Genomic DNA, 18,248 nt, shown 5'->3' with positions numbered 1-18,248 from the left:
TGAACTGCCTGACCAACCCCCCACGGTGACCCGGGACACGTGATGCCAGGAATCTTAGCATCCTGCTTGGGATACACTTCTTATATATCTGAATTCTTTGAATCACTCACTCTGACAAACGCTGCCGCTTCGGTTGCATTTTCTTACCTGCTTTTGTACTTATCCCCTTCACATCGAGCACGTGCTGTCCCTGTTCACCAGCGCCCGTTCTTTTGGGGAAGCCGGGCTCATTGCCCTAGAAACATACCCCAGGACTGAATCTTCCCTTATAAAAAACTATGAAGCAGGAGCCATCCAGTATTTTTAAAATCCAGGTCTCTATTTTTCCTGTGCAAACATGAATGTAGGCAAAATTAATAGTCAAAAGGCTTTTTAAAATATATGCATTTTGATAACACGTTGCTAGTTACATTTTGCTGTTGACATGAGCTTGGATCACACTTTCCTTTAATAGGCCTTTGAAATTCCTTTTAGAAAGTTAAAACGGTCAAATGGTCCATAGTAAAAACCAGAAGAGACCCACGTAAATCCAAAATACATACCTGAAAAGGCAGCACCTTTTGGATGAACTACATTAGGGCCGAGTTATGTAGAACATGGATTATATAAGAGTGGACCACAGAGACTTCAAAGCAAATGGAGCATCTTGTCTGAGAACAAGAGAGAACAGTAAGAAAGAAGAGGAGAAGGAAGAGAAGAGAAAGAAGGAAGAAGAAGGGGACACAGAGACAGAGAGATTGATGGAAAAAGAGGATCAGGAAAACCTACATATACGGCTTCTCTGCATCAGGAGAGTGACTCGTCTTTGGGTAATTTACAATGTGTATTAAGCAAAGGATGGACCATTAAGGTAATAATTCACAAACATAGAACCCAAATCTAGAGATATCTTATATAAAATGTTAATGCAATACTATTTACTGGATTAGACAAAAAGAGCTAGGTTCTACACTCTGCACATTTTCAGCTAAGAGCTTTGCCTCAGGATGTAATTCCAAGGGACAGCAAGGCTTCCTCTTCAGGGGTCAAGGAGCAGTTTGCAAAGACATGACCTAAGGGTCTCATCTCCTAAAAGTCCTAGTGGTCAGCTTGTTTGGCTTAGGACCCCATTCCAACCTCCAATCTGGGAGCCTTTCCCCTCCACATAACTCTCCCCACCAAGTCAGAACAGGCTACCCCAGAACCCTGACTCAGGTGCCAAGAGAGAGGTTGTGTTTGAACCCCTCTGGCGAGTTAGGAGATGTCTCTTTCCCTAACGGAGATGCTCTTTTCTATGAAACAGATTCCGGTTTCACAGCAGCTGGATGGCAGGGAGCCTGGATTTGCTTCTCAGACTCGAAGTGACCTCAACTGGGGAGACCTGGCTTTATCCCTTGTGCTTGTTGCAGCACCAATGGCCAGGGTTTCTAGGATCCCAAAGAGCACACGAGGATGTACCAGAGTCAGAAACAAGCCCCAAACTGTCTCGTGTATTGAATTTGAGTTACCACATGTACTTCAGATTCTGTTACATCTCCCTCAGCAGAAGGGGGTGAAGTGAGGGGCAGGAGCGGGTGGGTGACTAAATCATCTTCTACTTATAACAAAAAAAAAAATGAAGTTCAAAAGTCTAAAAATTCCCCGTGGATAAATATTAAAAGAGTTTTGTGCTCACACTTTCATCCTCTTGAGCAGGGGACACCTCACACTTTACAAAGCCCTGCTGCACGCAGTGCTTCTTGTGGAGCTCACAGCAACCTGCCCCTTAACGGGGGCAGATGTAAAGAGTCCCATTTTCTAGATGAGGAAACTGAGGCCATGCAGCTCGCAAAGGGTAAGGAAAGCTGGAATTCAACCCTGGCCAGGTCCCGCGCCGTGCAGCATCACACTGACAGCTGGCTCTGGGAAGCGGGAGACAGACCTCTGCGTCTTCACTGTTGTTTGGCCTCTGTTTGTGGAGCATCCCCGTCAGGCGGGAGGCTGAGCTTTGCCTGGTTTTCCAGTTGGCTGAGCCGCTGTTTCACTCTCATCTGGCTGGCACTGTACTCAGCCAACAGCCGTGCAAACCTGGTCTGCAGGGTGTCCAGGGAGGACTCCAGATGCTCCACCTTCTCCTCGATGCCCTGGGGGTCCACCCCGGCCTTGGCCAGGTCCTCGTCGATCAGGTTGTCCTTCATCAGGATCTGCCGCCCCTTCTCCTCCAGCGCCTTCTTGGCCTCAGGGTACTCAGTGAGCGCCTCCATCAGATCGTCCCTGGAGAGGCAGAACAGGTCCGAGTAACCGAGGCTCCTGATGTTGGCCGTCCTGCGGTTCCCCGACTTGCTCCCCTTGATGTTCAAGATGCTGATCTCACCAAAGTAACTCCCATCGCTGAGGACCACGAACTGGGTGACCCCATCCTCAGCCACCACAGCCAGCTTGCCCTCCTTGATGATGTACATCTCCCTCCCTATGTCCCCCTTCTTGCAGATATAATCCCCGGGGCTGAACACCGCAGGCCGCAGCTTCAGCACCAGCTCCACCAGCAGCCCCGCCTCGCAGTCCTGGAAGATGCGGACCTTCCTCAGAGTGTCCAGGTGCACGCTGATGGCGATCTCGGCCCTCAGCTTGTCGGGGAGGCACTTGAGCACCTCCCTCTCATCCACCGTCTTCTTGTTGGCCCACAGGTAGTCGAACCACCGGATCACCCGTGTCTCCAAGTCCTTGGTCACCTTGCGGAATTGCATGTACTGCTTGACGGAGTCACTCTTGGCCTGGAACTCAGCCTGCGAAGCGTTCATGTGCGAGATCATGGAGCCCACGTTGCCCACAATGGTGGCAAAAATCAGGACACCCACCAGGAAGTCGAGGACCACAAAAAGATACTCCTCATCCTTCACAGGGGGTGGGGTCTCGCCGATGGTGGTCAGGGTCAAGGTAGACCAGTAGAGACTGTAAATGTACTTCCTGGAGAGGCGCCCATACTCTGGGTTTGAGATGTTTGGGTAGACCCAGGAGTCGGTCCCGAAACCAATGAACTTGGAAATGGCAAAGTAGAGGCAGGCGTTCCAGTGGATGATGATGAGGATGTACAAGACCAAGTTCCCAATCCTGAACATGTTGGGGTAGTTGGTCCTCGTCTCTGTGCGGTCAAAGAATTCGAAGAGCCGGGCCAACTTTAGTAGGCGGTTGAACCTCAGTTCTGGGTAGTTCATGCCCAGCTTAAAATAAGCCAGGTCCGTGGGGACCAGGGACAACATGTCCAGCTTGAAGTGCAAGGTCTTTGCGTAGTGCTTCCACAGCCGGTTGGCATCCGTGACCAACAAGCCTTGCTCCAGGAAGCCTGATGAAGAAGACAGATCACGTGGGCATCAAAGAGGCCTTTTTATGACCATGGCCCGCAGACAGGTATCTCACCTCAAGACCACACAAAACGTGGTTATACATATATAAAAGAAACAACTTCCACAAACCACACATACCATTACTACAGGAAATGCACTCTGGGATTTTCTATTCAACGATCTAATCTATTTTGTTCAATTAAAAACATAGATCAGTTAGGTAAATTTGAATGTGGATTGGGTATTTGATGGTAGTAAGGAATGCTTATTAAATTTTTCAGAGATAAATGGAAGTTATACTTAAAAAATGGGACCCTAGTTAAGGTTACATGCTAACGTGGTTACTGTCTGAGATTTGCCTTAAAAAACTCCATACAAGAACAGGGAGTGGGAGGATAAATGAAAAAAGATGAGCAAAATGTTGATAACATTTGGAGCTGGGTAAGGGTATGTTGGGATTCATAACACTACTGTCTCAGTTTTGTATATGTTTGAAAATATTAACAATAAAAAATTTGAGGGCTTCCCTGGTGGTGCAGTTGTTAAGAATCTGCCTGTCAATGCAAGGGACATGAGTTCGAGCCCTGGTCCGGGAAGATCCCACATGCCACGGAGCAACTAAGCCCGTGCGCCACAACTACTGAGCCTGCGCTACGACTACTGAGCCTGCACTCTAGAGCCTGTGAGCCACAACTACTGAAGCCTGCACACCTAGAGCCCATGCTCCGCAACGTGAGAAGCCACCGCAGTGAGAAGCCCATGCACCACAACAAAGAGTAGCCCCCACTCGATGCAACTAGACAAAGCCTGCACATAGCAATGAAGACTGAACGCAGCCAAAAATAAATAAATTTATGAAAAAAAATTGAAAACACTGGTCATGGCCTAGCAAACTGACTTTACAAATCACTGATGGCGTATGACCCATCTTTTTATTTATTTATATTTATTTATTTTTTAAACTCTATTTATTTATTTATGGCTGCATTGGGTTTTTGCTGCGGTGCGTGGGCTTCTCATTGCGGTGGCTTCTCTTGTTGTGGAGCACGGGCGCTAGGCGCGCAGACTTCAGTAGTTGCAGCACGCAGGCTCAGTAGTTGTGGCTCACAGGCTCTGGAGCACAGGCTCAGTCATTGTGGCGCATGGGCTTAGTTGCTCCGCGGCATGTGTGATCTTCCCGGACCAGGGCTCGAACCCGTGCCCCCTGCATTGGCAGGTGGATTCTTAACCACTGAGCCACCAGGGACGTCCTGCAACCTATCTTTTTAAAACCTTGCCCAGGAGCACAGTGGTTTTCCTTCCTGGTTGCACATTACTGTCACCCAAGGGGCTCTGAAAACACATGAAGCCTGGGACCCACCCTGGTCTGGAGATGGGCTGGACCTTGGCAGTCGTGAAGCGTTATTACTGGTGAAATCCACCAAACAGGCCATGACCTGCCGTCTCCCTTCGTCCCTCTCTCCCTTCCTTTCCCTCCCTCCCTCTTTCTTCCTTTCTTTCTTTCATTTTCAAACATGCAAAAGAGTGGAGAGACTAATGTAGCAAATGCTTCTTAGATCTGGGTGAGCAACAGCAACACATCATGGGCTCTGTAAGTCACAGAGCTGGACCTGTCCCCAGAGTTTGGTCCCATAGGTCTGGGGCATCTCTAACAACTTTCAGGTGATGCTGCTGGTCCAGGGCCACACTTCGAGGGCTAGACCGAGGTAGGACTGCCCCCTCTGTGAAAAGCAAACATCAAGTTTGTCGTCTCATGTTAGGGACACCTGGCTTCACAGCTCCCCATCCCCTATTTGTCTGGTTACACTTGTGTTTATTGAGTGCCTAGATCATTACATTGCACTCGTGTGCCTTGGGACTCCTCAACGCCTCCTTAATAATCTTGTCTCAATTCTGACTATTTTTCCTCCTGGAGTATGATCCATGGCCTCTTGGTGTCTGTGCCTACCTGTCCCCCTCTCTCTCCCAGCCTTCTGCTGAATCTTAGATTGCCAAGGACAATACCAAGCACAAAAAGGGGTGGGGTCGATGTCTGGGTGAGGGCTGCCTGTCCCACTGAAGCCTGATTGATGCAGGGAGTCCCCCCAACCAGTCAGCCACCCACGGGGCTCTTGCATCTCCATAGGCTCGTGTAACCATGGAGTGGCAGGCCACCAGGACTGGCCAAGTCACCCAGGCAAGCCTCAAGCTGTGTTCTTGAGATCTTCTAAGTTATGATGCAGGGCACTAATTCTGGAGCAGGGGGGCCACCCATCTGGCCTGCTGGGTGGTGACTGTGGCCTTTAGGCTGGCCACTCAGCATCTCTGGGCCCCAGTCTCTAAAGCAGTAAGATGGAGATAACCATGTCTACACTTCTTGTCTTCTGCAGCAGTTCTCATGAGAAAACAAGACGTGCTTGGAATGCTTTGTACACCATGAAGCCACCCTGAGGTTTTGCTGTGATCCAGTGGTTTTTGTATCCACAACCATGGCACAGTTTTTAGTTTAAAAATCTTGGAAATGACAAGCAGGGCCTCCACCAGCATATGTGATGTCTTTGTGAAAATAAGGAAAAGGAGGCCCAAGGAGGCCCAGCTTGGAGACTGAGGCATGGGTGGGGCTTTAGCCCCCACTCACAACTAGAGGTGATCTTGTTACCGACTGGGGTCCTTGGACTCTTTAATCAACAGAAATTGATAAGAGTCCAGATGAGGAATTCAGGCCTTTATTGGGACTCATGCTGCAGCACAAGGGAGCGAAAACAATAGCAGGTGGCCTTGTTTGCTCCCTGAGGGGTGGGAGCGAGCTTGTCCCTTAAAGGATATGGGGGTGGGTTGGTGGGTTGGGCTGGAGGGGGGGCTTAGGTGGTCTGCACATACATGTAGTTATTTTTAGTCCTTTACAGATTCTTTGTGTCCCGTTGCTAGAGGAGATGTTTGTCTAGCGGCAAGTGCAAGCTCTCTGGTAGAGGGTCCCAGGTCCTAACCTGTCTTAATCGAAGGAAGTCATATCCCTCTAGGCCCTGTTTTAGATTTTAGTTCTGAAACTAATATACTTTTAGTATATTACACCTCATCTAAAAGCCATGGGGTAACATGCCCTGGCTCCTCTGACTGTCCAAGAAGAGGGACTCCAAGGGCTACCATTCTGGATCTCCCTGAACCTGCCCTGTGGCCCCCAGGTGGCCCCCGAACCATGCTGTGGGGTCTGCGGCCCTGGGCCCACTCACCTGTCCGGGCTCGGACTAGCACATCGAAGCCATAGAGGAAGTCGGCTGAGTAGTCCAGGACCAGCCAAAGCATCAGGTGCTCAGACTGAAGCTCATCAAAACAGGCCCTAAACAAGCGTGAGAAGGGGCAGGTGTGTAGCGGGGCGGGACCAAGGCGGGCAGCAGCTCTGTGCTACAAACCTGGGGTCAGCTCATCCCGCTAACAGCCCAGCCCACAGGGTTGCACCCCAGCATCAGCGTCCCAGCCCCGATGAGGGGACCCAGGCTCTCAGAAGCTTTTCTGTCTCAAGGTCACCGGGCTCCTAAGAAGAGCTGGGACTGACCCCAAAGAGTGGGCCCCGTTGCCTCGCAGCAGTAGCGACAAGACTGCTCCCCTCCCCTGGCCGGGGAGCAGTTCATCCAGGCCTCAGATGAAGGGGCTGAGAACTTGCCCTTTCTGGGGCCTTTAAATGCCAACAAAGATATGACAATTTCTGAGAGATTAACAACAGAACAAGCCACATCCGTCCCCACAAATTAGCAGTTTGGGAGCACCCCGAGGCCCCGGCCGCCCTCACAAGAGCAGCAGCTCACCCTGCATCCCAACCGGCTCAGAAAACCCAAAGCCCACAGCCAACAGCCTGAAAATGTCGCCTGGCGCCTGCATCCCTGTCCTGCAGGTCAGCTCAGGAGTGACCCAGCCCCTCCCACTTCCCCTCAGAAGAGCAACGGCTCGCCCTTGCATCTTCCTCCTGCAACTCCATCAAGGAGGCTCCAAGGTGCCAGGACCATGGTTTTGATCTCAAAGCCAGGCCTCCACCTGGCTTTCAGGGAACCCAGGAGGAACTGAGGCACATGCAGCTGGATGGTGGCTGCCAGGGACTCAGAGCTCTATGTTGAGGCCCCGCCCCACACCCCTACCTGCAAACAAGCAGACACCAGTTGTAGAAGATGGGCACGGCGATGATGGTCAGCCAGTGATAGTACATGTTGTTGGAGGGGTCCACCACGGTGGTGTCCTTCTTCTTTCTGGAAACACCGACACACAAGCAGCACAGTGTGCTGGAAGACCACAGCTTTGGAAAGGCTTAGAGACCCGGCCTAGCTTAGAGACCCCAGGGAAACTGCGGGATTCAGCTAGAGATGGCTTCCCAGATAGGGTGCGGTCAGTCCCGGGGGGGTCACATGGGTGTCCCTGTATGGGTGCCCCCACCCAGGCTGGGAGCAAGGCAGACTCCGAAGGCCTTCTCTCCCAGCTCAGCGCCCCAGGAAGCCACCGGTGACTACAAAACTACAGTGATGACATTCCCATGTCCCGGGGTATCATCCATAGCCTTCAGGGTGCCGAGGAGGAAACGGGAGCACAGTGATGTTGGAACCACCTCGGGGAGCTCTGTGAAAATGCCAGCTCTCAGGCCCAGCCAGACCCCTCCAGGACTGGGGTCTGGAAATGTGCACTTAATCACTGTCCTGGGTGGTTCTGAGACAGCTCCTCTCTGGACTGAACTTGGGAGCTTGGGAGCCCAGAGCTCTCCCTTGGGAACGTGCTCTCTCCACCTCACTAACTGCAATCGTGCAGATGTTCTAAAGACATTTCCTGCCTCTCCACCAAAAACCACCAACCTGGGAATCATCGAGGTGTCAGCCAACACTGAATGGAAGAAATAGCTTAGGGTGCTTTCGGTGTTTATTTTCAGGATTTTCGGAGGATTGGAATTTATAGGCGGTACTGGAGATCTTTCTTTGGGTCCACGCGTCTCCTCCCCCACCCCATCTGCCCCCCATGCCCGCCTAGGCCTGCAGAGCTGCTCCCGCGCCCCAGAGGAGACCCTGCGTTGCCTGTTTTCACCTCAACTCAGCAACTCAAGTCTGAGATCAGCAGCTGATTAACTGGGCTTTGGACGTTCCCAACACTCATTGCCACTGGGTTTGGATTAAAGTTTGTGAATATAGTTTTCTAGTACCCAGGAAAAGGGCTCCGCGTACTCCACTGTGTGGACGGCCACCTTGTGGGCAAACAGAATGCCCAAGGGGAGGGCACCGGAGCAGGCTCCCAGGGAAGCCCCGAACTGCTCACCTGAGGCTGTAGGCAAACCTGCCTACCTACAAGCCCCCCTTTGGGCTCCCCGACCTTCCCTGCAGAACGAGACCCTCACGTGATCTCAGCAGGCCTGATGCCTGCCTGAGACCAACTCCTTTTCTGTAGCCCTAAGCAGCCCTCTCTCCAGGGCTGACCCTAAGGCCTGATTGCATCTCTCTCCTCCCCAGGGCCAGGGCCGGGTGGTGTGGAAGCAGGCCTGCTGTGACCATGGAACCCCCTCTTTGGGGGGCAGTTTCTCCCAGTACTTACTCCTCCTTTTTTGGGTTTTCCTTTTTCTCTTCCTTTTTTTCTTTCTCCTTTTTCGCCTTGTCACTGGATGACACAGGGTGACATTTAGCAATTTTCATACACCAAGGTCATTACCACGGGGAGAGGGTAGGCCACAGTGACACGGGGGAGAGGGCGTGGTGCAGGAAACCAATCTTTCTAGTACACTGGGATGAAATGAGGTTGTTGGTTTCATGAATAATATCATTATTATTATTCCTGAAGGGGGAGGGTACCACCTCCACTGAAGTATCCATTGAAATGTACACAACGGTTCAGTCTAATATTCTACAATTTCTGACCTATTTCCGTGAGTCCCTAGAAAGTCACAGCAGCTTGAGACTGGAAACTTTTGAGGTAATGGGAAATAAACCCAAATCCACACCTTTAGGGTGGAAAAGTCACTCAGAGTTTTGGGAGTCACATGGAACGCTCTTTGTTCTGAGGAAAGGGGGTGGCTTTTCCGTTGTTCTGGGGTCACATGAAAACCTGGCCCTTGATGGGAAAGCCAGGGGACAGAAAGGAAGCAAGATCCTTAGGCAGGCACAGGTGTGCTGTGCAGCAGCAAGTCTTCAAGTCGTCTGAGGCAAATGCAGCCACGCTCAGACGCTTCCAGACTTTGCTGGATGTGGCGTTGCAGGTGGGGCCTCGCCCTCCTGTCTGCATTGGCAGGAAGGGCCTGTAAGGGCAGATGTTTCCTCAACGCACAGCTTTGCTCTGCTTCCCCTTCTTTGTTGCACGTCCTTCATGGGCTGGACACAGTTACAAGGGTTACCTATTAACGGTCACAGTAGTCCTGCAAGGCACGATTACCCACTGAACAGCCGAGGAAACAAGGGTGGAGGGTAAAAGAGCCTGCCTGCCTCAGGGCACCCCGGAATCACCCGCAGGCCCTTCTGATTCCCCTGTTCCTTCCCCTGGAGGAAGGAAGGGCTGAGAAATAAGTGTCTGCTAATTAAACACTCGTTGAAAAGGACCCATGCACTTTACACAGCACTTCCCCAGGAAATAATCAAAGGTGTGTGCAAACATGCATACAGAAGAATCATCACCACCATTATTTCTAAGTCACAGCACAAACAATCTGATCATACAACAGAGGAAATTCTTCATCAACCACAGAATTCTATGAGGCCACTTACGACGAGGTTGTGGAAGAATATTCAGTGACAGGGGAAAATGTTCCTCAGATCTCGCTAAGTTAAAAAGTAGACTACAAAAGATTTTCTAATAATAGCTGTACTAGTTTTCTGTTGCTGCCGGAACAAATTACCACAGACTTAGTGGCTTAAAACAGCCCAAATGTATGATCTTGCAGATCTGTAGGTCAGAGATCTGGTAGGGGTCTCACCGAAGTCAAGGTGTCGGCAGGGCCGTAATACTTTCTGAAGACGCTAGGGAAGAAACTGTTTCCTGCTCACTTGGATTGTTTGCAGAATTCAGTTCTTCGCAATTATAGGACCAATATCCTCATTTTCTTGCTGGCTGCAAGCTGAGGACATTCCCAGCTTTTAGGGGCTGCTGCATCCTTGGTTCATGGCGCCCTTCCTCCATCTTCAAAAGCCGGCAACAGCGGGTTGAGTCCTTCTCAAGATGCCATCTCTCTGCAGCTGGGAAAGGTTCTCCACTTTTAAGGATGCATGTGATTCGACTGGGTCCACCTTGATAAGCCAGGAAAATCTCCCCATCTCAAGGTCCTTAAACTTCATGACATCTGCAAACTCCCTTTCGCCATGTAAGGTAACATAGTCACAGGATGTGGGGATTAGCATATGGGCACCTCCGGGCTACCTACTACAGTCTTCACTGGCCCTCAAAGATTTCCTTGCATCCCATGTGCAAAATGACTTCACCCCCATTCCAAGATCCCCCAGCCTCATCCCATTAGAGCATCAACTCAGAGTCCAAAATTATCATCTAAGTCTCATCAGTTCAGAAGTCCCAAATCTCATCATCTAAATCAGGTGTGTGGGAACTCTGGGTGTGAATCATTTGAGACACGAGTCCTCCCTACCTGTGGCACTAAAGAAACGAATCACCTCCATAAACACAGGAGAAGGCATAGGACACCAGGTGTAGATATTCTAGTTCAGCAAGGGAGAAGGAGATGGGAGGACAAAAGCAGTCAGGGGTTCCAAGTGATTTCGAAATCCAGCAGGGCCACGGGCCAGTAGGTTTCAAGGCCTGAGAATAAACCCCTATAGCTCATGACCCCGCCCTCAGTCATCCTTCCTTTTTCATGAAAGGTAGCACCTGCTTGAAGCTGAGTAGTTTTTTACCAGCCTGCTTTCTGCAACTAGAATTTAGAGGTCTAACAGTTCTCCCTCATTTTGTACTGTTTCTATCCTTCAGCTCCAAGCTGGCAGCGTTTCTGCTGCCATAAAATCTCCTAGACCTTAATGGGTCATGTATACCGGAGGGATCCACTCCGCTAGACAGAGGCTCGTCCACAGATCTTTCTGAGAAATCTCTCCTCTAGTTTTGGCTTCTGTTGAGATGAGCCGTGCTTCACGCCCTCGGCCTCTTCAGAGGGTCTTCTATGTGACTGGAGACTCAGAGCTTTCGATCTCCAAGTTATTAGCAGAGGTTCAGCCGCATCCTCGGCTTTTGCCTGAAGGCGTGCTTTCCTGACAGTGACTTTTTAAAACTTACTCTCTTTTGCCATCTGAGCAGGCTGAGAGCTTCCCAAGTCATCACGTCTTGTTTCCTTTTCATTTAGCAGTTCTTCCCTCAATTTCTTTCTTGAGTTTTACCATCAACAGCAAGAATAAACCAGGCTGCACCCTCGGTACCTTAGCTCAGAAATGTCCTCAGCTAAATATTCAAGCTCACTGCATACGAATTCTGCTTCCCCCTTACTTGTGGGGCATAATCCTGCTCAGCTTTTTGCCACTGAACAACATGAATCCCCTCTCCTTCAGGTTCTAAAAGCCTGCTGCTCACGTCCTTAGGAGCCCTCGCCAGCAGCACCCCTGAAGTCCAGGCTTCTGCTAACAGTCTGTCTCGACCATTTAGGTATTAAGTATGTAGGCAGCTTAGGTTTTCTCTGTAATGCTCCCCCTTTTTCCTTCTGAACCCTCACTGCTGTAGTTTTTTTTCTGATGATTGTTCCCCACTTCTTTCCCTCTTTATTGGAGTAGAATTGCTTTACAATGGTGTGTTAGTTTCTGCTGTACAACAAAGTGAATCAGCTATATATACACATATATCCCCACATCCCCTCCCTCCCACCCTCCCTATTCCACCCCTCTAGGTCGTCACAAAGCATCGAGCTGATCTCCCTGTGCTACTGGTAGAGTCTTTAACATTCATATGTCTTTTAACAACCTGTTCAAAGCAATCTAGGCTTTTTTAACAAAAACACGCTCCTTAAAGTTCTTCTAGATCCTGCCTGGGGTCAATTCTGAAGGCACTTCCACATTTTAGGTATTTGTTACAGCAGCACTCCACTTCTGGGATTGAAAGCTGTGTTATTGATTTTCCACTGTTGCCATAACAAATTACCACAAGTGTAGTATCTTAGAACAACCCAAATTCATTCTCTTACAGTTCTGGAGATTGGAAGAAGTCGTATAATCTGACTGGATGAAAATCAAGGTGCCCTCAGGCTGTGTTCCTTTTTGGAGGCTCTGGAGAGAATCTGTTTCCTGCTCACTGGGAATGCAGGCAGAATCCAGCTCCTTGAAGCTCAGGACCAAGGTCCCTGTTCTCCTGCTGGCTGTAGATGGAGGGCTATCCCTGGCTTTTGGAGGCTGCTGCATCCGTGGCTCAGGCCTCCCTCCCCGCTTCCTCCATCTTCCAAGCCAGCAATGACAGGACGGTCCCACTCACACTGGGAATCTCTCCTCCTTCCGTCTCATATCTCTGACTCACTCTCCTACCTCCCGCTTCTGCTTTTAAGAACTCATGTGATTACATTGGGCCCACCTGGATAATCCAGAATAATCTCTCCATCTGCAGGTCCTTAAATTCAATCACATTTGCAAAGTCTCCTTTGTCATGTAAAATAATCCACTCACAGGTTCCAGGGATTAGGATGGAAACACTTTTGGTGAGGTTGTGGTGTGAAATTCCTCTGCTTCCCACAGTAGTCAATACTGAGTGATCATTTACTATGTACCAGGCACTGTTGTAAGCACTTCACATGTATTAGAATAGTTAGTCTTAACAAAACTCTGTAAGATGCCAATTACAATCCCTATTTCACAAGTCGGGAAACTGATGCACAGAGAGGTCAGGTAACTTGCTCAAGGTCACAAAGCTCTTAGGTGGTTGAGTTGGGATGCAAATGCTCTTAACCAGTACCTACATTAAACATATTGCATCTGTCTATGTATCTGTGTATCTATGTATCCACGTATCTATCTATTCAACATATGTGCCTAGAGAAAACTTGGAGGGATATTTGCCAACATGTGAAGAGGGGTTGTCTCTGATAATGGGGTTCAACTGCTAACGTAAAGTGTACTTTTTTATGGGTGTATGCTCGTGGGTGCTTTTCTGTGTTTTCTAAGTTTTTGACAATGAGCATATTAATAAACTAAGAACAAAAGTTGTTAGAATCTTTAAATGAGAAGAGCAAGGACACTCACCCATCCTCTGTTCTCTTGAATCTACTGGTTTTTCTGCAGCTGAAGTCTTAATGTCAAGTCACCAGCAGAGGGCGCTGTCCACAAGCTTATCGGGCACACTTAGCTCTGCTGGGAGTTTAATTACACCAGGCTCTGTCACCCTTGTTCAGGATTTGTGGCCCCAGGTTACAAGCTTTGGACTTTCCTCTGGCTACCAACCTGCTGAGGGCCTAGGGAAGACCCCGTGCCATCCAGCTGTGTCCTGGAATCCACCCAGCACTGCCCCAGGGGACCTACACAGAGCTACAAAATGAGGCTGGTTTTGGCTGAGAACAGATTGATCGGGAGAAAGAAACTTTCAGAACCCATGGGACTAAGTGAAAATGCTAGAAATGTGGTGGAAGAATGGGGGAAGGTGTCCACAAGAATTACTTGTGTATCTTTGTACCCAGGTGGCTCCATTTGGGGGCAGCCCCCAATTTGTCCCTCGGTCCTTGGCTGCAGTGTGCACCCACGATACGAGCCCATCGGAAAAGATTTATAAGAGCCTGATGTAGCTGACGGCATCCACACCATCCTTGCCCACATCCCAGCCCCAGGATGGAGAAGCCTGGAGACCCACCCACAGGACCTCTACCTATGGTTTCTGGTGCCCTGAGCCTTGCCTGACTGCGGGACTCAACACCAGGTTTCCAAGGGCATCAAACACATATCACAGTAGCTATCATTTTGCAGATTAAATCATTTCATTTTTCTTGACTGTTGGCATTTGGGTCTCTGGATTTGATGTCCCAATTTATGTAAACAAAATGCAGCTAAGGGGGAGAGGATGGGGGAGGGATCAACTGGGAGTTTGGGATTAGCAGATGCAAACTATTATATATAGAATGGATAAACAACAAGGTCCTACTGTAGAGCACAGGGGACTATATTCAATATCCTGTGATAAACCATAATGGAAAATAATCTGAAAAAGAATATACGTATGTGTAACTGAATCACTTTGCTGTATTCCAGAAACTAACACAACATTGTAAACTCACTTCAATTAAAAAAATACATTTAAAAAACAAACAAAAAAGCCCCCAAATGCAACTAAGGTTCACGGAGGGGAATGGAAAGAAGTTCTATCAGAAGAACAAAGGGAAATAACAAGAAGAAGCCTCGGCACAGTCCTCGGTCGGCCGGAAGTCAAGGAGTTGGCATTTCTTGGCTGATACGGATGGTTTTCCCCCCTAAGCTTCAGCTGAGACCCCCCTCCGCTACCTACCTCCACGGTGTTCTAAAAAGGAAGGCTGGAGAGCGGGGCACACACACACACACGTGTTCACACACAAACATGGTCACACACATATGCACACTGTCTGCTTGGGCTCTTGGGAGATGTTGCCAGAATCACACAGCAAACTGCTCTGCCCGCTCAGCACCGGGTGGCAGGAAGGAATTACGGTGGGTCACGGTTTCAAGGGGCTAATCTCTGGCACTATTTAAATCTCCTCTTTCCACTGTCCCGATCACTCCCTCCACATTGGCCTGAATTGGCTTGAAGACAAGGGCACTTCACCGGCACACAGGAGCCTGAGGATGCAGAATGGAGAGTGCATTCTCATCATGAAGGAGGTTTAGCCACTGCTCTGTAAAGGGACTCCAGCTTTGCACCTTCAGATACATAGCAACGGAGGTGTTAGCACTGAAAATGTTTACCGAGCCAACCCCTTCTCTTTCTAGATGAGAACAATGAGAGACACAGAGATAAAAGGACCTGCCCAAAGAAGTCACACAGACCAGGTCCCTCTCCCCATTTGTCCATGGGGATGGGTTTCCAATGGAAGGAGCAGGACCCTAGAATGGTCTGGTGGGGTTTGGGGGAGGTAGCAGTACAAAGCTGGGGTGTCTACAGGGAGGTGGTTGGCCGCAGGGAGTGGGAGGGAGCAGAGGTACTCACTCCTTCTCTGAGTTGTTGCAGGCATTGGTGTTGCTTCTGGCCAGGGGCCAGTCACTACGGGGAGGTAAAGAGAGCACAGCATGGGAATCTGAACTCAAGTCCAATTGCTGGGGACCCCTTGCCCCCAGGCGGTTATTCTGGGACTCCCATCCCCTGTCTCATGGCCTTTCCACACAGCTTGAACAGAGGGAACTGTTATTGTCAGGGACAGACATTGTTTTGTGACTAGTTAGTGTTGGTGAAGGGGAGAGGATGAACACCTGGGTAAACTGAGGCTTCTGAATGACTGAGGATTAACTCTTTGAATCCCATCCAGCATCCTAGCCTCGATTCCTCTCAATGTCCTCCAGTTTTAGCATGTGCCAGTCAGTGGGCCAGGCGCTATGGCAGGGGGGCACAGAGACCACCCGGCGCAGCGCCTGCCCTTGGGTGCTCCTGGGTGAACAGGCCAAGCTCCTTGGACCAGAATGGACATAGTTAGCAGCAACTTGCTGCCCCCTCTGCAGAGACATGGCTGTCACAGGGCCCTTCCCTTGGAAACCCCATCACAGGGGCCGCTTCCAGCTCTCAGGACAAAAAAATGGACTCTTGGGCTTCCCTGGTGGCGCAGTGGTTGAGAATCTGCCTGCCAATGCAGGGGACACGGGTTCAAGCCCTGGTCTGGGAAGTTCCCACATGCCGCAGAGCAACTAGGCCCGTGAGCCACAACTACTGAGCCTGCGTGTCCGGAGCCTGTGCTCCGCAACAAGAGAGGCTGCAATAGTGAGAGGCCCGCGCACCGCGATTAAGAGTGGCCCCCGCTTGCCGCAACTAGAGAAAGCCCATGCGCAGCAACGAAGACCCAACACAGCCAAAAATAAATAAATAAATAAATTTAAAAAAAAAAAAGGACTCTGGGCAGAGTTGCCCCAGGTTTCAGCCCATCCTCCCCCTTCCCCTGCCCCACATTCATCTTAGAACTCCAGGGCCTGCCATCCCAGATCTATGTGAGACTCTGGTAGAAGGTGGGGGCTGGTTTCACAACCAAGCACGTTTACTGAAAGCTGGATTGGGCAGTACTTGGTGATGTTCTTTAGGAAAAGGCGTGATCTCCCTGAGCTCACCTGCCAGTTCACATCTTTGACAGCTGGTTTTAGAAAGCCAGCCTGGCCTCACAGGGCTAGAGGGCAGCTTGCCTGTCTGTGGTGACTGCAGACCATTCACAGGACAGGAGACCCCGGGGCCCAGAGCCAGCTGCTGGTGACACTCCAGCCTGACTCTCAGGGCACCTGTTCTATGATGTTGAACATCCAGCCAAATGCCTTTCTGGTACTTCTGCTCATCCCTCCCAAGCCTCCCTCTCCCCATCCAGGATGTGGCTCTAACTGCTTGTTTCAGGATTGGTTCAGATCATCTAAAACTCCCCTGGGGAATCAAAACTATGAGATTATGGAGGAAAGTTTAGCTCTCTGGGGTGCAGTTGCCCGTGAGCTGCACCTTAATCTGCCATAATCTCATCAGGCCAAACCCACAGGAGAACTAAGGCCCATCTCTGCATACACTTTGCTGTGCTGATGGGACTTGGCCTTGAAAATTCAAAGTCTTCTTCCCCCAGGAAGCCTCCCTGATTGATCTGCTCCCATCCTGCACCTATGCATTCACCTGCCCACTCTGAACCTTCCAGCAAGTGACCAGGCATTGGTGGCATAGTTGGGGCCTGGTTCTGATGGGGTCATCCCTCCATTAATCTGGTCATATAGGGAAATGGGCAGAGTCTAATGTTCATCTCCATGAGTCTAAAGCTGTGGAGAAGAAGTTTGATCAATTAAGCCAAGGAAGTCTTTGCTTGCCTAAAAGGAACTGAACCAGCCTGGCTGGCTTGCTAGCAAACCTCCTTTCCTCCCCCACTCTTTCCTCCTCCTCCACCCTCCCTTCGTCCTTAGCTGCCAGCCCTCCTGTCTTTCTGGCTCAGCAGCGAACAGCATGTGGGCCTCGTGGTCCTGGTACTCCCTCACAGCCTGGGATGCCTGGCCCTGGGAACCTGGGATGGCCCTGCACACATCCAGCCAGCACCCAGGCCCTCCACGGTCCCCTTCCCACAGCCCAGGGAGCCCGAGGGTTTATAGTCCAAGCTCATGGGAAAAGGGAGCCTGAGAACGCCGCTCCACTGGGCCTCCGGCTCTCAGCCAGAGATTCTCACACCTTTCCCCAGCAGAGAAGACTAATGTACATCTCCTAATGTGTCTGGCAAGACATCTCTTTGAACTCTCATAATTTATCTTAAATACGCTTGTACATCTTGTACATTTTGCAATGCACTGCATAACCTGTAATAAACATAACCCCCTGCCCCAAATCTGGAAATAAAATCAAAGCTCCAAAAAGATTCATCTGTTTCCCCTGAGGCTTCATGGCCTTTACTCCCCAGGGGCTTTCTTTGCCTTTTCGAGGGGCCCGCAACCGAGCCCTTCTGTTCCTTTGACTCCAAAACAGACAGCATTTTCTCTAGCAAATTATGCAGGGACTGTCTGTTCTGCAACAATCATGCTTCTTTTCTCACACTTTACGTCTTCTAAACCCTGGCATAACCTAGGGAATTCAGCCAGAAGATCTTTTTCAAGCCCCTTTTTCCTTAAAACAGGTTCTGAGCAAGTGTCCTCCTGTTTGTGAGGCTGAGAGGAGGTCTGCTTCCCCTGAACGTGTTACCTCTTCTCCCCCAACTGCCCCAAGGGTCCTAAAGAGACCCTCTGCTGTTCAGCGACAATGGATTCAACCCACGGTCGCCCAGTGGTCTCCCCGCCCACCAGAGGCTGGGGTGACTTCTCAAGAGCACGAGAAGAGGGGGAGGGGAGGCAGCAGCTCTGTGCGGGGGTGGGGGCTGGGGGGTTGGGGGGG

At 50.2% G+C, this 18,248-nt stretch overlaps 1 protein-coding gene across 1 annotated transcript in view; it reads right to left on the bottom strand.

Moving 5' to 3' along the window:
- Positions 1–1,910: 1,910 nt before the first annotated feature.
- Positions 1,911–18,248, bottom strand: part of CNGA3 (cyclic nucleotide gated channel subunit alpha 3) — a gene marked incomplete at its 3' end in the record, with an annotated part of 41,220 nt that continues 24,882 nt past the window's right edge. The window contains exons 5-9 of the mRNA XM_082851236.1: positions 15,375–15,428; positions 8,841–8,903; positions 7,412–7,519; positions 6,512–6,618; positions 1,911–3,301 (exon numbers count right to left, since the gene is read on the bottom strand). Coding sequence (XP_082707362.1) covers positions 1,911–3,301; positions 6,512–6,618; positions 7,412–7,519; positions 8,841–8,903; positions 15,375–15,428 — 1,723 coding nt within the window. The remainder of the gene's footprint in view (positions 3,302–6,511; positions 6,619–7,411; positions 7,520–8,840; positions 8,904–15,374; positions 15,429–18,248) is intronic.

This window comes from Leucopleurus acutus, assembly GCF_964270905.1.
Source record: "Leucopleurus acutus genome assembly, chromosome: 12".
NCBI classification, from domain to species: domain Eukaryota; kingdom Metazoa; phylum Chordata; class Mammalia; order Artiodactyla; family Delphinidae; genus Leucopleurus; species Leucopleurus acutus.
This window is presented reverse-complemented; position numbering and strand designations above follow the sequence as displayed.